This window comes from Micropterus salmoides, unplaced genomic scaffold (genome assembly GCF_014851395.1).
Source record: "Micropterus salmoides isolate LMB-PRFRI ecotype aquatic unplaced genomic scaffold, ASM1485139v1 Ms_hic_scaffold_22, whole genome shotgun sequence".
In the NCBI taxonomy this organism is placed as follows: Eukaryota; Metazoa; Chordata; class Actinopteri; order Centrarchiformes; family Centrarchidae; genus Micropterus; species Micropterus salmoides.
Genome location: NW_024041373.1, coordinates 8229548 through 8251732, shown reverse-complemented (window position 1 = coordinate 8251732; position 22185 = coordinate 8229548). Strand labels below are relative to the sequence as shown.

Sequence of the window (22185 nt, the reverse complement as noted above, 5' to 3'; positions counted from 1 at the left end):
GCTGAATTACACTAATCTTTAAATAACCTTCCCTGCCTGAAGTACGTCAGGTTAGAAGGGAAAACTCATAGTTTGAAGAGACATTTTTGCCAGTAATTAATTTATTTTTGTTTGTTGGGGATCAGTATTCGCTTGTATTAGAATGACTTCAACCCTGAGGAGAGTGTACCACATCACAGCCTTCAGCTGGTATGCTTTCGTGGTTAAAAGTCTCGCTGCTAAGGATGGAGAGGCATTACCACCAGGAATCTTTCCTTATGGAGGACCTTGGAAATACCTTACTTTTTTGAATTTGGTGCGTACATTTCCGACATTACCTAGTAATAATAGTAGTAATACATTACTACTAATTTCTGGAACGGAAATGAATAATATTGCTTTTTATATTTCAGTTATTACAAATGTCATTCTTTGGACTGGCTGCTTTGACTGATCTGCAACTTGGGGAAAAGTCTGACAGTGCTCTGAACAGATTTAAAGACCTTCTCTTCTCTATCTTTGCCTTCCCTGTGGGCATGGTGAGAAACACATCTTTTGCTTTTTTAAATTATTTTTAAAAGAAGAATAGTGCTACACATTAACTCCATGTTCTATGCATTTCGTTTAGTTCGTTGTTCTGCTTTTCTGGGCGATCTTTGCCTATGACAGAGAATTAGTCTACCCGGCTAATATTGACACCTTCTTCCCCTCCTGGATAAACCATGCTATGGTCTGTAAATCTGCAATTTCAACAGCTGTATGCCAAAATTTGAATTCTCTTGATTCTCCTGTCATAAACCGTTACACATAATGTGTTATTCCTATACTGTTTTCTCAGCACACATTCGTCCTTCCTTTTTTGCTTGGAGAAGTGCTGGTGCAGCCTCACATCTACCCACAGACTAAACATGCGCTGGCAGCGTTAGGAGTTGTGGGCTTGTCTTACTTGTTCTGGTAAGTGTTGAGTCAGCATACAGTAGAATCATGACAACACATTTCCAAACTTTTATAGACATATATCTAACACACAAACACTAAAGCATTTTCAAGCAACAAAATACTTCTTGACTTAATTCCCTGACTGAACCTTTCATACAGCTAAATGTGGCTAAAAGCACAGCAGCCTGAATGTGTCTGTGTTCCTACTGTAACTAGTCTCGACTAGTCCAAAGCAGTAGCATTTATCACTTCATAATTCAAACACCTTGAGGATTTGAACCTTCAATAGTTCTGGCTCACATGCTGAAATGCTGCCTAAACATCTTCATGGTAAAAAACAACATACTGCGTGTTGTGGATGACATTTTTTTTATTATGCTGTTAATCTTACAATCAAACCGTGTCTTTGGTGTTAATGGCTGGAACTGTGCCAGTGAATATTTGCACAAGACATAGCCTAGTTCTGTGAAACAAGACAGTACTTGATGATCTGACAGATACAGTGGTACTGACAGTTTCTTTTCTTCCCCTGTCTCTCTCTTTAAACATGTTCTGCAGGATTATATGGGTGTACTTGTCAGTTGGAATTTGGGTGTATCCCCTACTAGGGCACTTCAGCACTGTTGGTCTGGTGGTCTTCTTCTTTTTTAACATGTCAGTGGTGGCCTTGCTCTACGCGCTAGGGGACAAGCTCAACAGCCATTTCTGGAGTAAGAGACATTAAGTTTGCCACTGGAGACAAACAATGGATGACATGTTCATTTTTCTCTAATCTCTCTATCTTTGTCTGTCTACTGTAGGTAAGGACATGAACCAAAAGAGAGCAGAAGCAAAGTAATTCAGCCTCTCTTCCAAATACAAATGGTAAATTAATAATCCCTTGAAGCGAAACCGTAACTTTTGAAAGAACTAACACATTCTTTCTGTTACAAATGAAAATATGTATCAATATCAATAAAATGCACCATTGCTCAGGGGTTATGCCTGCTACAGCCTTTGTTGGTCCGGTATGACCATGACAGCAGCTTAATAATGTTAGCTAAAGTTAGCAAACCTCAGGTAAATACTATTGTATACTGCACACTACTGAGTCACTTTTCTGATTCTTATTGTGCTACTGTTACATTAGTTCAGCATTTTAGGTAAATGCTAAACTATTGTTTAGCAAACAGTAAACTACTAGTTTGCATTTAGCTCAAATCTAGCTGGTATTATTTCATAATCAATTGTGGCCTATTTAGCGAAGGAAGCTAAGCTAAGTTAAGGAAAAATGACCTTCTCTAACTTTAAAGGGATTTATTGCTATCTGTACTAAAACTGCCTGCAACAGCTGAATTGTGTAACATACCTCAGATAATGATTGTAATGATAGAGATAATATAATGATAGAGATTTACAGTTTAACAAAGTGGTTTGTAACATTAAAAACAACTTGAATAAAACAAGCCTAATAAAGCAAACCACTGACAACAATATAAGCAATGCTCCTATCTCTATATTTTCATTTTAAGCATTTCCTGATTTAAAACATAGGCTGCATCAGATGTAAATTAAATAGTTTAGGTTTACAGTTTAACAAAGTGGTATGTAACATTGAAAATCACTTGAATAAAACAAGCCAAATAAAGCAAGTACCACTAACAACAATACAGGGAGTGCTCCTATTTCTGCATTTTCAATTTCTGCATTTCCTGATTAAAAAAGAAGCAGGTGTTGAAAGTAAAATCAGAGGCTCTTTTCTGCACATATTCACATATTTCAAATTATACAGTTAGGCAATAAATTAAGCAATCAGGATCCATCATCAAAATGATCCATATTAAGCACCAGTGACAGGTTATTCCTTCTTCATTACCAGAATAAAGTGCATATTTTCCATTAATCATGGAACATCTGGGGGGGGGGGGGTGAAGCACTTGACTTGTGGTAATCCAATCACAATGCTGAAGAGCCTTTATGTCATCCCAAATCTATCCATATAACCGGGAACAGATGTGTTTGCTCATTAATTAATGTAAGTAGGCTGGGAAATTAGCTAACATGCAAGTCTCTGTAGCCTTTAAGATGGTGGAGATAGTTTGGGTCTGCATCCACCAATCCAACTGAAAGGATCTTGGCCAATATATGGACATCTTCTTCACTCAGATCCTTCTGTCGAAGAGATGAGTGTAAAATAATTAATTCCAATTATTACAAATAAACAGAGAATTTACTTTTGGATAATTACTCACCATCTTGTTGTTGGCAGATGATTCAGGTATTTGTATTTTTTGAGGTTTATTTCCCTGTCAAAGATAATTATAATTTCAGAAAATCAAACTTTATTTCCTGGTCACTTCCTCTAGCAGCTGCAGTACGGTTTATGTATGCTTCTGTCCTTTAAATGTTAATTTATGTCTTATTGTTTGTCCAATATACATTAAAAACATCTTTGATCTTCCATCAAAAGAAAACAGTAAGGTTTTGTAAAGGTTTACTCACCTCTTTGAGTCCTTTTGAAAAGCACATGATGACGAAGAGAAGGCCAACAACGATCTGAGCATGTTAAAAGAAAACACCAGTCAATAGCCCATGTCACAGTCCTCAGTAGACAAAAACTTTGATTAGTTGACATTGATGCTTACTCACAGCAAAAAAAAAAATGTTTAAGAGGTTTTTACTTACTCCCAGCAACTGCAACATGTTTATTTCTCTTGGTATTATCCTGCATGTGTGCTGATTTATACCTTTCTGGGAGTAAAATAAGTTCCTCCTGCTCTGACACATCAGATCATAGTGCCTAAGTCACAAGGGAAGAAACACCCATGAAGATCCAGCAGTACAGGTTTCACTGCATTTCAAGGAGCACCTTTTCTTACTCCTGATAGATGTTATTCATTAGACAAATGTGTTGTTACGCAAATGTCAGTGTAAAATGGGCGGTTGTTTTGGAAAGAGGTCTATATTTACATTTCTGTGTTAAAGCAGTTTCCAGTTTAGATTATATCTCTCTGTCACCTGCAAATAACAATAAAAGATAAAAGCTACAACTGGCTCATGGTTTATGGTTTCACATTTAAATGCACATTGAGAAACACAAGTTAAGATTAACCACTGCCTGTCCATTTTAAGGCCATTTACATCTGATATACTTATTGCTGTGGTTGGCAAAAACCAGGTTCTGACCTATAGCAAGAATACAATAAGGCAATCATGTATGGGGTTAACAAGTTTATGTAGCGCTACCAAGGGCTAGACTCTGTGATATACAATATAAAACCAAAAGTGTTGTGATAGATTTCTTTTACTAATTTATTCATAAAATCAACACCACTAAAGCCCTTTTTATGGTGGTGGTCCACTCAAATTTTAATGTCAAATGTTATGAATCACCAGGGGTTGAATGTAACCAAGTACATTTACTCATATGCAGTACTTAATTACAGTTTTGAGGTACTTACCTGAGTACTTTTATTTTTTGTCATGTTAAACTTTTGCTCCACTAGAGGGAATAACGTACTTTGACCTAAGTAAATGATGAGAATCCGTTTTTTTATCACTTTGATGTGGCAAGGGTATGCTATATGATTAGTTTCATCCATCAGCCCCACCAGAGGGGGGCAAAGATGTTTTTATTGTTGTCCTGTATATCATCAAAGACATCCCCGTCCAGATATTCTTTGTTAGTATAGTTGGCCTCAAATGTGAGTAAATGTAAACACTGTCATATGATTTACTTGGTCTTTTTTCATAAACATAAATATGAGTGCATTGGTTATTATAAATGTGTAATTCCACCAGAGGGAGCCAAATGTCTCAAAGACCACATTTATGGCCTCTTACTCATGTTGCCTAATATGGTTTGTTCAGGGCAAATAAGGTCCAGCAGATAAGTTCCAGATCCTTCCAGTAGACACATACTTGCATAAAGTGAGCAAAATAGAATAAAACGCTTTATAGTATAATATCAATGTTGTAATCGATGGGGTATTTTGCATAACATTAATCAAATTAATGAATTTTAGTGTTCTTTATAGTAGCCAATATTTTTAAACTTTATAGACATCTAGGTGTTTTTATATAGGCTGTAGTTTTTTCCCCCCCATTCTTTTTGAAACCTGTAGCATAGTTCTTCATATTGTTTTGTATTTATTTCGTAGGCATTTATATTTGATGTATTTTAATTAGAGATGGTAAAGATAATGTAAACACTGAGAACCTTACCAAGTTTATGTATGTACAACTATGGTAGTTACGTCGTCTCTCGCACCTTTCCTTTTAGTTACACCCAGCTATAGGCCTATACATGCAACGTGGATACACGATGTGTAGGATGTACTTTCGCATATTTACAGAAATGTGTGTGTGTGTGTGTGTGTGTGTGTGTGTGTGTGTGTGTGTGTGTGTGTGTGTGTGTGTGTGTGTGTGTGTGTGTTTGGGGTGGCGTGAGTGTTTTCTTCTGCATACAGTGTGTGTACATATATAGCTGCAGGGAGACGCATGGGCGCGTGCGTCCCATCTAGAACACCGTGGATGCGTCGCGACGTTTCTTCACCTCCATAAAGTAAAGTGCACGTAAAAGCAGTATTACTTCCGGTTAAATGAGCGTGCCTTCAGATTAAAGGTTACTACACATACACTTACGGTACATTTAGTAAGTAACATGTTCAGATCATCCTGGCAGTACTCTTACAGGCTGACAGTACAGTACTCATCTCAGTGCCTAGTGAAACTAGAATGCTCGCATTTTGTATGCTACTACAAAACAGGTTTTATTTCTAAAAGAAAAACCGGACATTCACGGTGTAGTACGGCTAAGGTGACACGTTTCTTCGCTGTAACTTGGATCAGTTGTTGACAGATCACTGGAGTGGAGGGATTGGGTAATTTAGATTTTTTTTTTTTACAACTAAATACCGAAAATGTGCTGTTATGTCAGCATTTAACGGACCAGCTAGCGAGAAAAACAGACAGTAAGATCTGGAGGGTTTGTTAAGATTTGCTATTCGGCTGAGTAACTGCAGGTTGTAACGTTACGTTCACTTGTTAACTGCTTTCGCAAAACGTAAAGGGATAATCTTAAAATATCTTTTAGTTTCTATAAGTTACTTCAGTCACCTTACTAAATTAACTCTTAGCTAACGTTAACTAGTTACATTACGTTATGTTCTGACTAAGCAGAGCTTGCTAACATTACAGCACCTTTACAGAAAGACTCGCGTTAAGCTAACGTTATATTAATGCTCCCACGTGTCAAACGCTTTAACTAAAATATACTTCCATAAATCATCAACCGTCATTGCTGACTGTACTATTACGTTAAGTAATGCCAAATTAATACGGTTAAGCCATGACTGCTTGAAAATGAAACGGTGAAGGAACGAGAGGCATGCTGTTAGTTGGTTAGTAACCGTCAGCTGTCTTTATCAGTCACAACAACTTCCGTTTTGAATTATTCTTGTACATCTCAGAAGAAACAAGGCACTTATTAGTTTTATGATAGCGCCATTAGGTTGAGCTCCTATGTGTGTGTTCAATGTGGTTAAAAACAAATATTAGAAATACATGTATTCGGGTTTAGACGTGTGTTTTAATTTGGAATTCCAGACGCCCAAAACGGAAGTCGCGTTATTTTGATGATTTCAGCTAACGGATCCCATCTACCCCGTTAATTTTATTGCATCTTAGTTGGCTAATCTGTTTACATGTTACCTGGCCAGCTACGAGTGCAGTGTAATTGTATTAGGTTATACATATAATCATATCTGAAATACTGCACTAAGCTAATCACATATGCGCCTATTACATGAAGTAACGTTAACATTATTTAGCCATAACGTTGTCTGGCTACCTTGCTAGGTGATACCAGCCGAAGTGTATTCTGCAACCACAGCTATGGAGAACTGAATGTGCTATGTAAGGTTATATTAGCAGTGGTGTCTCTCGTTTTCACAGAGACGGGGATCCTGCTGGCCTCTATAGCCAAAGGGGAGAGCTACAATGCTGTGCTGGGGAAATGCCTCCTACGGACAGTTAGGCTTGGGTGGGATTGATGAAGAGATTGTGGTTGAGCCACGAAAATGTGAGTTCTTTCACGGGAAGCAAGTGTGTGATGTGGGGTGTGGCCACAGACACACAGCCTTTGTGCTGGAGGATGGGACAGTGTACACCTGTGGCTGTAATGACCTAGGGCAGCTGGGACATGAGAAGTCCAGAAAGAAACCAGGTTGGTGACTTACATTATTTTTTTTGTTTGTTTTATGATAACACTTAACACATTAAGATTTCTCTTTGTATCATATCAGAACAGGTTGTGGCTCTGGACGCACAGATCATAGTGGCGGTGTCATGTGGAGAGTCCCATACAGTCGCCCTGAATGACAAAGGGCAGCTCTTCTCATGGGGTCTCGGCTCAGATGGGCAGTTGGGCCTAAATAACTTTGAAGAATGTGTTCGTGTGCCTAGGTAAATTCAGCAGTATTTACTGATTTGCATGAAGCCTTTTTTGTTTATCACAATCGGCTTTATTGCCTAGTAGGTAAACACATACGCAGACTTTGCTTTGGTATTTTGTTTGAAGGTATTATTGGAGCAAAACAACTGAGCACCTGTGACAGTGGAATTTGTAGTTAAAATAGTGGCACATTTGAAGTTCATTTGAAATCACAGAAAAAAATACTTTAAGAGTTGTAAACTCTTTTTTTTGACATTAAAAACATTTTTTTAACAGTTACACCATCTGAAATCTTCATTGCAGGAGCACAAATCCTATTCTACAAATCTCAGAAACTCGTTTGTACACTCAAAATTTTGCTACAATTGCTGCCGTGAATATGATGCGAAACACTTTCACACACAACAGCATCAAAAAATGTGAAGGGACTGACAAAATGTGCACTTCCGCAAATCAGTATGTGAATTCATGCAATAAGAGTCCATATTAAAGTGTGTATTGAAGCGCAGTAATTAGAGGTTTTCTGTATGTCAGAATCAAAATCCTGGTTGGAGATTCGTTTTTTGTTACTCAGGACTATCTAAAGTTACAGGTTTTATGTGCTGTTTCTTTGAACAGCAGTTTTTGCCCTCACATCATACATATTACTCAGCATAAAATCTCAATAAAACTTCTGCATGTCCTTTTTGCAAGTGGAAGTTTTTCTTTTTCACTGGCTAAACCTGCGCACACAAGACAGCTGTCAGGAGAGTAGTTCCACTAAAATGTCTCCTCAGTTTAAATTGTAAAAATCGGTATGAAGCTTTCGACACCTAGGATCAACGAACAATTACCTCACTCATGAATACTTGGTTTTAGTGGGTCTACGTAACCCAGAGACGCTTTAGCAGCAAAAAGCGGATCTGGAAGTAACCTCAACAAAAACATAGACATACAACCAGAGCCACACAAAAGACATCCTCCATGCTTGACTCAAACTGTTAACTCATAGTCCTTCAGAATGAAGTTTCCCATTACTCAACACGCTGATAAGCAGTAAATCCATTAAATTCAGTGCCTCTTGTTGTTATTTTCTGAGTTATTGTAGCTGTCATATTCTCTCAAGGCTTTTCTCATGTGGGTGTGGTGTCATCTAAGCTGGGATGGAAAAGTGATGGATGCAGACAGGTTTAAGCAGTTGTAGTTATTGACTTGTGTATCCGCTAGAAAAATATCCAAGAATCTTTTTTTGTGAGAAAATATTCTAAATGTGTGCAACTCTCATTGCATGAGGTTACATACTGATTTGCTGATATGCAAACTTCACTTTTTTTTTCAGGTGTGTGTGAAATGCTCTTTCGTGACTAAGCCAAATTTTCTTCAAAGCATGACGCATTTTCTGTGGGCTTGGGATAACGGCCAATGTTTCGGGGGTTCCGGTGTAGCCAGCGTATATCCAGACTTTTTCTTCAGTGCTAAACTTACTTCTAGGGTTTCGAGATTAATTAAAAGCTAAATCATTGTTTGACAATAGCTGATGGGATCTGAGATTGCATTTGAGCCATTGTGTTTTGTCTCTTTTGCTCTCCACACTTACTGTTTTTCTGCACAGATGGATAGATATTGTGCTTTCTTATTTAAAGATCCATCCATCCATCGTCAACTGCTTATCCTGCGCACATGGTCGCGGCTTATTTAAAGATGTGTAATTAAAATATCTAAATGTATCAGCATATGTTTATCTAAATATCAGAGTAACTTTCCCAACTTTGATGGGATTTATTTAAACATGATCATATCTTTTAAAAAAAAAAACTATTAATTTTTTTCTCCCTTTAAAAATGCCAGAAACATCAAGAGTTTGTCAGATGTACAAATTGCTCAGGTAGCCTGTGGGTATTGGCACTCCCATGCACTTTCAAGAGGTGAGGATGGTTTGTACCCACATTATGCACATTTATTCAGTCAGTTTATTTTTTCCGCATTTTAAAATATTCCATGTTATGTCTACTTCGTTGTACAGGGGGCCAAGTCTTCTCTTGGGGCCAGAATCGATATGGACAACTTGGGATAGGAATAAATGGACAGAGCATTTCCACACCCCAAATCATTCAGTCTCTGCAGGGTATTCCTTTCGCTCAGATATCAGCAGGTGGCGCTCACAGCTTTGCCCTCACTCTCTCAGGAGCGGTGTTTGGTTGGGGGCGCAACAAGTTTGGTCAGCTGGGTCTCAATGACAGCAATGGTGGGTGGTCAAAAGCCTAAACAACTTGTGAGCGTTCAAGCCCTCAACTCAGACTAATTGTCACCATGTCTTTTTCAGATCGTTCTTTCCCAGCCCAGTTGAAGTCTCTTAGATCGCAGAGAGTGATTTACATCTCCTGTGGAGAAGATCACACAGCAGCACTGACCAAGTTAAGTTATATACTTTTTTGTTATTTGATAAATCCTCAGTGTTATGTGTGGATTTGAATTTGACTTGAATCAAAGTGATCTGTGATTAGTGGTGGTGAATTAATTAAAGCCTTTACTGTTGTGTTTTGACCATCATTCCTAATCGTTCTGATTTATATTTAATCAGCCAGGTTAATTTCTGTGCTATTGGGTCACAAGGACCTCACTTAACATAAACCTTGCAATTAGGGCTGCACGATTAATCTAATCGCAATTGCGATGTCGTCATGAGCAATTACAGATCCACAAAAAGTGTGTGATTTAATAAAAAAGTGTGTGTGACACTCGATTGTCTGTGTGAGCTGCGCTAAACGTTCAAAACATAGTTGGACTCGTTGCCGGTGCTACGGTCACTCTGAGACGGGGACAGAGAGACGTCAGCAGCAGCTGAAGCGGTAAGACAGAAGAAAACTGGGAGAAGATAAGGAAGGTTTGGCTCGCTGGCCATTTAATGTTAGCTGTATTGGTGCCTTTTGTTGTTAAACATTCTGTTGTTCAACTTTTCACAGAGCCGACATTCTTGTCAGTCACTTTTCGTCCACCGACCAATCACAGCCTGGATGGGGTGGGACAAGTTTGACTTCATTAAATGTTGAACAATATGATTATTGACAAGTTAGGCCTACTTAGCATTAACAAATTAGAGAGCAATGTAGAGCCTTTTGCTTGCACAAGGATTAAATTTCAAAAAACAACCTACAAAAATGAAACGGCTATAACTGGTTTTAATACTGAACAAGTGGGGGAAAAGTATAGTATTATATGAAATTCTAATTAATGTAGTATTTGATATATTGTTGTCATACTTAACAGTAAACTATTAACTAACTATTATACTCTTTATTTAATACACTCATGTACAGTTCCTCCTCCAGGTTGTGGATAGAGACTCTGCATTAGACAGACATTGAGCTGGTGCCAGTGTGCCAATATTTGCTGCTTCTAGCCGCCTCCTCCGTAGAGCAACACACTCCCCTTGTTCTGTTTTACATATGTTTTACTTGTTATTGTTATAAATATTGTTTATTGTCAGTCATTTATTGTCAGTATTTCGCATATTCCTTGATAATCAAGCAAGTAGACTTATAGTACCATTATAATCGAATCGCAATTGCATATCGCAATATTGTCCACAATAATTGCAATATAACTTTTTCTCTAAATCGTGCTGCCTTACTTGCAATGGAGTCTTCGGGGCTTTGCAAATTCAACCTTTGAGGCTATTCTGACAAACAGTTATAGTTTCACTAAGAGATTTAAACCAGTAATATGGAAGTGAAGATCAAGACAAAAAAATGAAGGTAGGTAAATGTCTAGTCAGTTGTATTGTTAAACTTTGTATGGCCTAATTATGCCAAGTGCAGTAGTAAATCTTGAGCCAAGAAGTAGCCCTTCAATATCTAATCACTTTTAAGGTAATTGATATTTTACATATTATTATTATTATTATTATTATTATTATTATTATTATTATCAATCTGTAGGTAATCATTTTAACATCCAGCTAATCTCTTTCAAATGACTCATATCAACAATCCAGAGTGTTACAAAAACTAAAAAACTCCTTAAATATATCCTGTGACGGAGCTGGCTGTTAATTAATACATTTTTAAATAAAATAAGCTGGATTGAAATCACTAGTATTACGCTAGAATGATTTCTTTTCCAGTCTGCCCCAGTCCTGTGTACTGTTGTGTCTGCTAACACCTTGAAGTACTCTTATTCTTGGGAAGGACAGATTAACTGGTTTTGCTGATTTTACAGGAAGGAGGTGTGTTTACATTTGGAGCAGGAGGATACGGACAACTTGGACATAACTCTACAAACCATGAAATCAACCCTAGGAAAGTGTTTGAGCTCATGGGAAATGTAGTTACGCAGATCTCATGTGGAAGGTAAAATTTACAATTCTTTCAATTTATAATAAAATGTTTACACATTTTACCTAGGACATGGAATACGTACATTTGTTTTTGTATATTGACGTCAATGTGCATACTGTAATGTTAGATAATCCGTGTAAAAGGTATTTAAAAATGTCATAAAACAACAAAAACATGCTCAAATTACTCTGCAATTATAAGGCAGCACACGTTGGCTTTCACACCCTCCTCTGGAAAGATGGACTCATTTGGGCTTGGCGGTAACGGGCAGCTTGGTACTCGCTCCACTTACAACAGGAAAAGCCCCGCCCCTGTCAAAGGCCCCTGGGTAGCCTCCACTGAAATAGTGGATACAGGTGAGACACAGTAAATAAAGCTGTATTGAGTACTAGGAACTGATGTTACAATTAGATTATTAAGCTCTCAAACACAGCAGCTCACTGGAGTTGTTTTTCCATCTGATGATTTTATTCCTGGTTAAGTTCCTTTGGCTTGCTAGATGTTTACTTCATCAACCACTCATTTAGTTCAGCTCTCTAACATGACAGGTAACGTAACATCTGCACAGAAACCCTACAGACTGGTGAACCAAAACTATGAGCTGAAGCTGGAAAAAGCTACAGGGTTGGTTGTTGATTCTCAGTGGAATCTGGAGTACTAACACTTTCACATTGCTGTGAATCATTTGATATCATTGTTTATTTTAAAAAAATATTACTTGATGGAGCTTTAAGAGGACGTATTGTACTTCTACTTTATATATACATAGGTTACTCCAACCTCTTCATTTATCCATTCTTGCTTTCATCATATTACGTTGCAGACTCGGGGCAGGGATGTTGGGTCAAGAGGATTTATGCTGGAGGAGACCAGAGCTTTGCTCACTATTGCACTGCCAATGTAAGTTTTTATTAATGAAGGGCCTGTTGAGGATTTTTGGTAAATTGCAAGAATTGTATTTCTTAAAAAGTAGTAAAATGATTTGTTATCCCCTGATTTGGTGACAAAAAGGTGCTTTGATTGGACCATGGGAAATTAAAGAGGCTGTATCACATGATCCTGCACAGCCGATACATGTTGGTCTGTTTAATGTGTATAAAAACTTTTTTTGTACTACACTGAAGTAGTATGTTATTTTTGCAAGATCGTGTTCTTTCTCTGGTATGATCTTTAGGTGGTTAAACCATGGTTAAAGTGAATACCACATAGATGTTTCATATTTAAAACCTTTCTGTGCTTTGCCCTCTCCCTAACTTCATTTATTCTTCTAGAACCTCCAGAACATAGATGACACAAGGCTACAAGATCCCCACAGAAAGATTTGCACCTTGAATGAGGACATCATACAAAAATGGTTGAACCACACACCAGGAAGAGTCCCACTGGAAGTCTCAAAGTAAAGTCCTCTCTTTCCAAGAACCTTTTTCTGACCACATGTTATTAGTGTTATTGCTGGTTTTAGTTCATTGTAGACATATTTTTACATTTGGACAAGCTGTCATGATTAAACAAGTTATTCTTGGAGATATACTTGTGTAAAGAATACACACTAATTACTTGGCTTTTTGTGATTCCTTTAGTGAGATTGACCTCGTGTTCTCCACAGCAAGCTGCCTCAATGGATCTTTTCTGTCAAAGAGGTAATCACACTTTATTTTCATCTACAGTCTTGTACAAAGTCTTAATTCATTATAATAAATCCAAGACATTTTCTTAACGGATTTGATCCTTCTTATTCACACACTATTTACAACTGCTCTATCAAAATTGAGAAATCTTCACCACTTGTTAGTAACCTAGAAGTATCAGACCTACTCCCAGGTTTATCCTCTTAGCAAGTCATTGCGTTCTGCTAGTTAATACCTATCTCATATATCAACTGACCTTAATCGGTTTTTATTGTTTTTTTAAGGGTGATTTAGCATCACCTGCCTATACAAAATCAAAGATGGATCATATGTTGCACTCAGTGTGTATTCTGTGTTCTAGCAATTTTACAAAAAGCTGGGAGAGGGCTGCTGCCAGGTTCATAAGTTACTTATTACAATCTTCACATTCTAATACAATCCAGTACAATAGCCCTGCGGTGCATCCAGTCACTTGAAGCTTTAATGTTCAGTTTTTGTTGAGACTGTCGGAGAGATGTTGATTCAGCTGGTTAAATGGCTGGGAGCTGTAGTCAGTGGTAGTCTGATTTAATTGGATTGTATTAAGGTAGTTTCTAATGTTCAATCCCCCTCTTTCTTGTGGGGGGTGGCTTGACTTTGATACCTCCCTATACAGCCTCATATTAACAATCTGTTTCTTTTACACAGTCATCCAGATCATTACAGTACCAGCAGCAAATGTTCAGGGGTGGATATGAACGCGGCTCGCCTCCTGTTTCACAGAGTGATCCATCAAGATCACCCTGACATCGCTCAGCAGGTCAGCGGTCACAGAAAATCCTGTTGGAACTCCATATCCATGTATTATGTTGCTGTTTCCTCAAAATCTCTTCAACAGTCTGGCAGAACTGAACTCACTTTATCTTGTCTTGTTTTCCTTTTGTAAGATGCTCATATAATTTTAATTTAGAGCCTGGACGGATTTAGTTTAGATTTGGATATAGTGTATAACTGTAGTCCTATAGAGTAGTAAACTATTTTTTTTTCCTTTCTTATAAAACACCATACATTGCAGTCATCTTAAAACTGTATAAAAATAGAATACTTATAATAATCAATAAATCAGGCAATCTGACATTAATGTTGCACATGTCCTTGCTGCAAATGAGCGCATGGAATGACTTTTAGTAGCCACTTTATGAGCTCACCTTGTCTGACATCTTCAGTAACACTAGAGGCTCTAATATTGTTTCAGAGACAAGTAGTGGTCAGTCAATCTATTCAGCCTAGAGTGCTGTCATTTGAAAAAAATAATGTAATTTTGCAGATTAAAAGAAACTTTAAACTCGTGTTTTTTTTAGGATCCCTCCTCATGTTGGGACCCTGGATATTTAGGTCCATTATTCCCCTCCTTACGACACTCCTGATAATTGTCCTCAATTACACATTATTACTGTGTCAGCTTTAATTGATCTGTCTCAAAACAATTATTCTCATCAATCAGGGATTATTACATTAATAATAACAGACCTATACACTTTCTCCTGTCTCCCTCAGATTGCTGCCAGTCTGGAGAAGAACCTAATTCCCAGACTAGGTAACTCTCCTCCAGACGTCGAAGCCCTGAGACTCTACCTCACTCTTCCAGAATGCCCTCTCTTCAGTGACCGAAATAATTATGTGACCATCACTATCCCATTTGCCAAATCACTCATTAGCCTGAAAGAGGCTCCACTGAAGGTGCTAGGTAGAAAACAGATTTTTTTTTTTTTTATGCTTTATTCCACACGACGCAACAATTTCTCTTGACGATATTTGTTTTTTACCTTTATTCACAAAATGTTTGGTCTTGTATTTGTATTAGGAAACTGGTGGTCTACATTTGAGCCCCCAGTCTTCCAGCGGCTGGTTGAGTTGTACAAGGAAGTGGTGGTGTACCTGCTTCAGATGCACAAGGTTGGCATTCCTTCAGTAGAGCAGAGAATTTTCACCTGTTTCCTGGACACGTCCCTCCGGCTCCTGGAAATTCTGCACACGGTAAGGAATGAAAATGTGTTACAACCACTGTCACACGTCAGATTCACACAGCACATCATACTGTACCTTAAAAAACTGTAGATAACATCAGCGTTCCTGTCACTGCAGGTGAATGAGAGAGCAGGACACATAATTCAGTACGACAAATTCTACATCCACGAGTTGGATGACCTGATAGACATCAGAAATGACTACGTCACATGGATTCAGAGGCAGATGTACCCAATGGTGAGTCTACTGTTGTATAGTTCCACGTTATTACATTTGTCTATGTTTAGGCATGGATATGAACCTTTTGTTTATACCTCTGTGTCGACAGGGTCAGGATGGTGTGGTGACTCTGTGCAGGTATCCCTTTGTATTTGACGCCCTAGCCAAGACAACGCTGCTTCAAACGGATGCTGTCATACAGATGCAGGTAATGTAGGAAATCATCAATGTCGCCTCCATTCAATTGGAAGCATCTGATTCTAGCACTGTCAGATGATTTTGGGACTATACCAACTGCGCTGTTGTATCTTTTGAAACGTATACATGTGTCATCATTCAGCCTTCCCTTGTTATGTTGACAGATGGCAGTGGATCAAGCACAGATGCAAAACTTCAGCTCCATGTTCCTGCCGGCAGTGGAATCGGTCAACCCGTGCCTCATTCTCATCGTTAGGAGGGAAAATATTGTTGGAGACACCATGGAAGTCCTCAGGAAGTCCAAAAATGTTGACTACAAGAAACCACTCAAGGTAAAACCTGCCATAATTATTATGTTTATACTAACAATGGATCAAACCAATGACTCACGTGTATGTAAAAGGTGTTGCTTAAAGTGAGGAACCCACAGAAAATTACTCTGTGACCCTGCTGTTCCCCTCAGCGTTTTAGCGTCTTTCAGCTTGTTTTAGTTTACGGCCCAAGACTTGTTTACCCCTTTCGGTCTGTTATAGTTCAGTCTCGCTGCAGCAGACAGCTGTTACCAGCTAAATGGCTTAGCTATCTGCCCGGAGAGACACACATTACCCTCAAGAGTTGCTGGAAACCAAAACAGAGCGAAAAAGAGAGTAATTACTGACTCACATTCACCAGGTGGACACAAACACGACTTGTTTGCTAACAAGTTCGCCATATCAACTTTATGAGGTGATAATATGTCAGTCATGTGTCTTAACTAATGCACTGTCTATCGTGGATAGATGGGTCGGTTCATCAATTATTATGTAGCTTCAATTGTTCTACTAAAATGCATACAGTATACTCACAAATCTGTGGTCCCTTTTTAGATTACGAGACAAAAGGCCATGGCGTTGTTCTAATGTTTGCGTCATTCATGGCAGGTGATCTTCGTGGGAGAGGAGGCAGTCGATGCAGGAGGCGTGAGAAAGGAATTCTTCCTCCTGATCATGAAAGAGCTGCTGGATCCCAAATATGGGATGTTTCGTTACTACGAGGAGTCCAGGCTCATCTGGTTTTCAAACAAGGCACTTACTGCATATATCACCTTTTGTATGCTCACGCTGCTGAAATGTCACTGGCTATATTTAAGTGCTCTCTAAAACACTCTCAATAATGGGGAATGCTGAAGTGGTTGTATTACTAGTTGGTACATGTAATGCCATCTCTTGTTTACAGTAAACAAGGTCTGAATCTAAATCCTATTAAAAACCTTAATATGGGATTTTTCCCATCCTTGTAGATTATTCATAGGTAAACATCATTATCATGTTTTTGTTGGTACTTTATAATCTGTGCAAGGCCAGTGTGTTTATGATAAATAATTAAAGGGATGCATACATTCTTTATACGTGCCTAGTTGTGTTTGCTTGTAGATAAATGAATATATGAGACACATTGAGTCTGCCTTCTATAAAATTTCTGATGATTATCAATCATTGTCTCTTGCAGACCTTTGAGGACATTGACTTGTTCAACCTCATCGGGATCATCTGTGGCCTGGCGATCTACAATCTCACCATAGTGGAGCTCAACTTCCCGGTAGCCCTTTACAAGAAGCTTCTGAAGAGGAAGCCAACACTAGATGACCTGAAAGAGCTAATGCCAGATGTGGGAAGGTCAGATCAAGGAACAGTCACCTGAGGTTCCCATATAACATGTTTATGAATGTCAGTTTGCCATGGTATTTTCTTAGCTGCATCTAAAATTGAATCGTTTAATGTTGAAGTTATTTGACCACACAGAGTGTTAAATGAATGATGTGTTCAACAAATGTCTATTTAATAATATTGTAAAATATGTCTATTTCTGTCTCCACATATACTAGGAGTCTGCAGCAGTTACTGGACTACACAGAAGACGACCTTGAGGAAACCTTCTGCTTGAACTTCACAGTAAGAGGATTGTCAAACAAAAGTCTCTGTGGCACATGAAGTGTTAAATAAATGTTTGTAATAGCTGGGGGAAAAATCTAAACACTATTTTTTTTTTTTTAGATCATGGAGGAAAACTATGGTGCCACCGAGGTCTTGGAACTAGTACCTCATGGTGAAGACATCAATGTCAACAAATCAAACAGGTAAAATGCTCTTGGCCATCCTGTTAACCAACAGCAGATGTTAATTAAAGGAACTGTTTGGAATTTTTGAAGATTGGCTTATTCGCTTTCCTGCCGAGAGTTAGACAATAAGATCAATACTACTTTCATGCCCGTACGTTAAATATGTAGCTGGAGCCAGCAGCCAGTTAGCTTAGCTTAGAAATGGCTAGCACGGCTGTGTCCAAAGGTAATAAGATCTACCTGCCACCTGTAGAGCTCACCATTCAAAAAATTCTGTTTTCTTAATCAGTTCTGTGTAAAAACTATGTTTTTAGAAATCTGGACATTGCCCAAAATGTCAAACTATTCAGGTAAGTGTTTAGTGAAGTGTCTTTGCTTACATGTTCTGAACCTTTTAACCAGGTTCAACCTGAAAATCTGAGGTTCAAAGTCAGCTTCTTTATTATCTTACTTTTATATTAATTCCTTTTTTCTTCCTCTAGGCAGGACTTTGTCAGTGCATATGTAGACTACGTTTTCAACACATCAGTGGCCCCGCTGTTTGAGTGCTTCTATGCAGGCTTCCACAAGGTGTGCGGGGGAAAAGTTCTAGATCTGTTCCAGCCGAATGAACTGCAAGCCATGGTCATTGGCAACACCAACTACGACTGGACGGAGCTTCAAAAGGTATCGTTACAAACAGTATTTCAATGTTGTGTCATCTCACCAACTTGTTTTTTAGGGTTTTGTATGAAAACCGCATCACAGAACATGATGACAAAATTTTATATTTATAACTAGATACAACATATCCATTCTTACCTTTATAATAACAGTAAAAGAAAAAAATAATAACTTTTGTATCCACGCTTCAGAGTACTGAATACAAAGGGGATTACTGGACGGACCATCCCACCATCAGGCTCTTCTGGGAAGTGTTCCACGATCTTCCTTTAGAGAAGAAAAAACAGTTTCTGTGTAAGTGCTGCCCACTATTTTTGTTTAAAAAATATCAGTAGCTGTTGTTTTGGCAAGCTGAATTCACTCACGTTTTATGTCCAGCTGGGAAAGTGAAACAATATCTCTTGTCTCTACAGTGTTCCTCACAGGAAGCGACCGCATACCCATCTTGGGCATGAAAAGCCTGAAGCTGGTGATCCAGCCCACCGGTGGAGGGGAGCATTACTTACCTGTGGCCCACACTTGCTTCAACCTGCTGGACCTGCCCAAGTACACGAGTCGAGAAACGCTCCGTGAGAAGCTTCTACAGGCTATAGATCACAATCAAGGCTTTAATCTTGCCTGATAGTACACAGAAATGCAGAGAATAGACTATTGGTTGCAACTACATTCCCAAATGTTTTGCTTCATGGACTTGAATCCTGCTGGGTGGAAATAGGAGGAGGCAACATGCCACTAGAAATGATTAAGAGTTGGATGTCTAGATTTTCACTATAATCTTGACTTTGTTTTTCCAGCTTTTTTCCATGCCCTCATAGTATTTGATGCCCAATTACAATTCCATTCACATTTGATATTGCTCTTGTGGATATGCTTTTATTCATGTTTGGAAATGACAAGTATGATGAAGCAAACTACTGGTATATACACCACAGGGCATGCATACAGCAACATAAACACCTGTAAAATATAATGAAATGCAGTAGCACTACCTTTCTGAAGCTTCTAATGTAACATAATAGTGAGATGCGTCTGTCTTATGTCTGTAATGATGGAAGGATTTACCAGATACACTGATAATATAGAGAGTTAAAATATAATCCAAACACTGTGGTCTCAAACTGACCAGATTTAAATAAACCTCTCTGACAGGGTCTTAATAGAAGTGTAACATGTTAAGCTCCATTGTGGTAGTACTTGCTGCGTGGCTACTGCAGTGACTCATGGTGTATTTTACAGGGGTTAATGATCCTCTTTGCATTGACAGTTCAAACCCAGACAATGTAAACTAACCTGCTTTATGTTTGAGATAGGTTCTGTTGTAACATTTGATTTAAAGCAGTGTGAAGTGTTTGAGTGGATTTTCTTGGCTGTACGCTTTAAAACAGTCCACAAATAGAAACAAAGTACAGCTACTGAAATAAATGTGTTACTTTGGGGATAAAATACTGTCCTATTGTCTTGTGCATTTTTTAAGTGCTACCTTCAGGATCACTGGCAACACCTCGCATTTGGAAATTACAGCTAAAAGTAATTTTAACATGATTTGTTGTTTTAGATGCACAACTTCAAAACATGTTCAAATAGCCCTCTTCAAGTGTACGCTCCAGCCTGTTGACCAAGTCACAATTTTACTCTGCTGTGGCAGGCAAACATGATCACTTAAATTCAATCATTTCATGTGTTTCATTGTATACCGTTGATCCATGTGCTCATTAAAAAACACTTAACACTTCAATCAAGACAGCTCAGTTCAGGTTTACATTTTAATGATAAACTGTACATGTTAAATGATATGCACACATCACAGTATATGACCTTTAAGGAGGCAAATGTGGATGTCTGTGTTGTCCTGTTTGCACAGAGCTTGTGTTATAGTTTCAATGGGGCAGCTCATGGTGGACCAGCTGATAGTGGGAACCACAGGAAGGACAGCGCTGGGCACCTCCCTCATGAAGCCAGAACCACACAATAGCAGTGTTGTCTTCTTCACCTGCAAAGAATCACAGTATGGTTAACCTGGTTTGTAATGTACACATTCATACAGACCACTGGACTCTTTAACTAAACTTACAAAGACAGCCCACCAGCCTCTTGGTTCCAATGCATGGCACAATGTGAGGGTCCTCCTTGGTGCCAGCATACTCCTTGGGCTTCAGAATACTGTAGGGATCCTGTAATGTGAATTTGAATAAAGTAAGTGCATGTAAGGCTTAAGCTCTATAAATGTGTATATTGTAGCCTACCTTTCCGTGTTTGAGGGCCTGCAGGGCGCGTCGCTCCAGCCCAGTGGCCTGTTCTTCATCTGTTGGTATTCCTGAAGCATGACATGGCAGAAGTTTTCATTAAAACAAATTAAAAACCACCTTCAAAAGTCATCTGGCCAGGTTGTGCTGTATGCACATTACAGGGCTGTGAGTCTACTTGAATGGCAGTGAAACTGCACGTCGGCACTGGACGCCACCCACACCATATCAGGATACTGGCATCAAACCAACAGACGCCTGCTGAGGAGGTGGGTCTATGAAAGGGCCTGTCCACGAGTTAAAGTCCAAATGACCTTCATTATTTTATTCTAATGTTGTTAGTCACATTTAGGCGCAAGACAGGAACATGTCAGTGGCACACAGCAATATCAGCGCATAAAGTGACCACAAACACATTTCATTAATGCGAATACATAACGTTACTACGTGTCAACTTTATTATTAATCCTCTCTGCATAACAACACACCAGTGTTTGATAGCTAACATCACATTACAGACGTCGTTTATGATATAACGTTAGCCTGTAAATGAAGCCACCAAACTGCGCAATAAAGTCATAAATATCGCATTAATACTACCAGCGTAGCTTTCCCAAATCCTAACGATACATGTGTGACCGATGACAGCTGCTGTTTATCGTAACGTTACTCTGCAGGCCTGTCTCACGGTGTGAAGTCTTCGTGTCGGCGGTCACAGACTCTTACCTTTCACTGTGGCCATGGCTCGATGTAGCGGTCTGGACACCACATTGCTCCTCAGCTGCAGTGTTGTTGTATAAGCTCGAAGAAGAAGACGTCCCGCCATTCTGCTCTCACTTTCAGGTACAGACAGCGACCTGACACAACTGTGTCCGTTGGACTGAAATGACCCCGGACAGCCGGCTGAGTGACAGGTGGTCGGACCAATTAGAGCAGGGCCGTGCCTGCACTAACCAACGAAATTGAGCAGAGGAGGCACGAGGGACAGGTGGTGTACTGCTATAACGCAGGCAGACAAATGATTTCTTAAAATATAAATTGGCCGTGATATTTAATTTGAAACCTAAATTTTTAGAGAACAACTTCTGTAATTCTTTTTTCTTGACACATAGTACTTTGGTAAACTCTCCACTGCCGGACACGCCTACTTTTGAATTAGAAAATATTACAGTTCAAATCGCAAAGCAGAATAATTTTATACATCTTGTAGGCTACGGATCATGTGTTTTATCCACCCTACCGCTGTTTTGATATCCTACAGATCCACAGAGAGAGAGAGTGAGAGGAGCAGGCTGTGGTGGAAGAAGTATTACATTTACATTACATTTACTCATTTATCCAAAGCGACTTACATTTGAGGAACAACATACAATCATTAACAGAGCATATAATACAGCACGAGATCTACAACTGACAATACATAATAAAAGCAGCATTAAATACTAGTACGCGCTAATGGCAC

General features: G+C 38.8%; 2 protein-coding genes and 1 long non-coding RNA gene across 8 annotated transcripts; 1 reads left to right on the top strand and 2 right to left on the bottom strand.

Moving 5' to 3' along the window:
• Positions 1–1270: 1270 nt before the first annotated feature.
• On the bottom strand, positions 1271–5256 carry LOC119916965. 2 transcript variants are annotated; one of them, XR_005447193.1, is made up of 4 exons: positions 3583–5256; positions 3400–3500; positions 3150–3203; positions 1271–3069 (listed from the first exon to the last, which is right to left on the bottom strand). It is a non-coding gene; the product is annotated as an uncharacterized LOC119916965 (long non-coding RNA). The 2 variants fall into 2 exon arrangements; XR_005447192.1 differs by having other exon boundaries at positions 3400–3453; positions 3583–3738.
• A 407-nt stretch (positions 5257–5663) lies between these two features.
• On the top strand, positions 5664–19928 carry herc4 (HECT and RLD domain containing E3 ubiquitin protein ligase 4). 5 transcript variants are annotated; one of them, XM_038736967.1, is made up of 24 exons: positions 5665–5780; positions 6853–7123; positions 7203–7362; positions 9179–9255; positions 9354–9575; positions 9654–9745; positions 11549–11679; positions 11869–12023; positions 12491–12567; positions 12948–13063; positions 13248–13307; positions 13983–14094; positions 14832–15021; positions 15139–15311; positions 15420–15539; positions 15631–15729; positions 15884–16051; positions 16640–16783; positions 17208–17374; positions 17584–17650; positions 17753–17835; positions 18300–18483; positions 18672–18774; positions 18894–19928. In XM_038736967.1, the coding sequence occupies exons 2-24, from the start codon at positions 6898–6900 to the stop codon at positions 19100–19102; spliced, it is 3135 nt and encodes a 1044-aa protein (XP_038592895.1). In that variant the 5' UTR covers positions 5665–5780; positions 6853–6897; the 3' UTR covers positions 19103–19928. The 5 variants fall into 5 exon arrangements, 3 of the variants coding, with proteins under 3 accessions (XP_038592895.1, XP_038592893.1, XP_038592894.1); XM_038736965.1 differs by having other exon boundaries at positions 12939–13063; XM_038736966.1 differs by having other exon boundaries at positions 5776–5870; positions 12939–13063.
• Positions 19929–20225: 297 nt separating this feature from the next.
• LOC119916964 (cytochrome c oxidase subunit 5B, mitochondrial) lies at positions 20226–21629 on the bottom strand. The gene is made up of 4 exons (XM_038736968.1): positions 21450–21629; positions 20724–20794; positions 20552–20651; positions 20226–20470 (listed from the first exon to the last, which is right to left on the bottom strand). The coding sequence occupies exons 1-4, from the start codon at positions 21547–21549 to the stop codon at positions 20358–20360; spliced, it is 384 nt and encodes a 127-aa protein (XP_038592896.1). The 5' UTR covers positions 21550–21629; the 3' UTR covers positions 20226–20357.
• Positions 21630–22185: the final 556 nt, after the last annotated feature.

Excerpts from the sequence above, each read along its gene's own strand:
- herc4 (XM_038736965.1), top strand. The coding sequence starts at position 6,898 with ATGCTGTGCTGGGGAAATGCCTCCTACGGACAGTTAGGCTTGGGTGGG. Across the intron at positions 7,363-9,178 it reads GAATGTGTTCGTGTGCCTAG|AAACATCAAGAGTTTGTCAG; the intron begins GTAAATTCAGCA and ends TAAAAATGCCAG. Across the intron at positions 11,680-11,868 it reads ACGCAGATCTCATGTGGAAG|GCAGCACACGTTGGCTTTCA; the intron begins GTAAAATTTACA and ends TGCAATTATAAG.
- LOC119916964 (XM_038736968.1), bottom strand. The coding sequence starts at position 21,549 with ATGGCGGGACGTCTTCTTCTTCGAGCTTATACAACAACACTGCAGCTG. Across the intron at positions 20,795-21,449 it reads AGCCATGGCCACAGTGAAAG|GAATACCAACAGATGAAGAA; the intron begins GTAAGAGTCTGT and ends GTCATGCTTCAG. Across the intron at positions 20,471-20,551 it reads GAGGCTGGTGGGCTGTCTTT|GTGAAGAAGACAACACTGCT; the intron begins GTAAGTTTAGTT and ends GATTCTTTGCAG.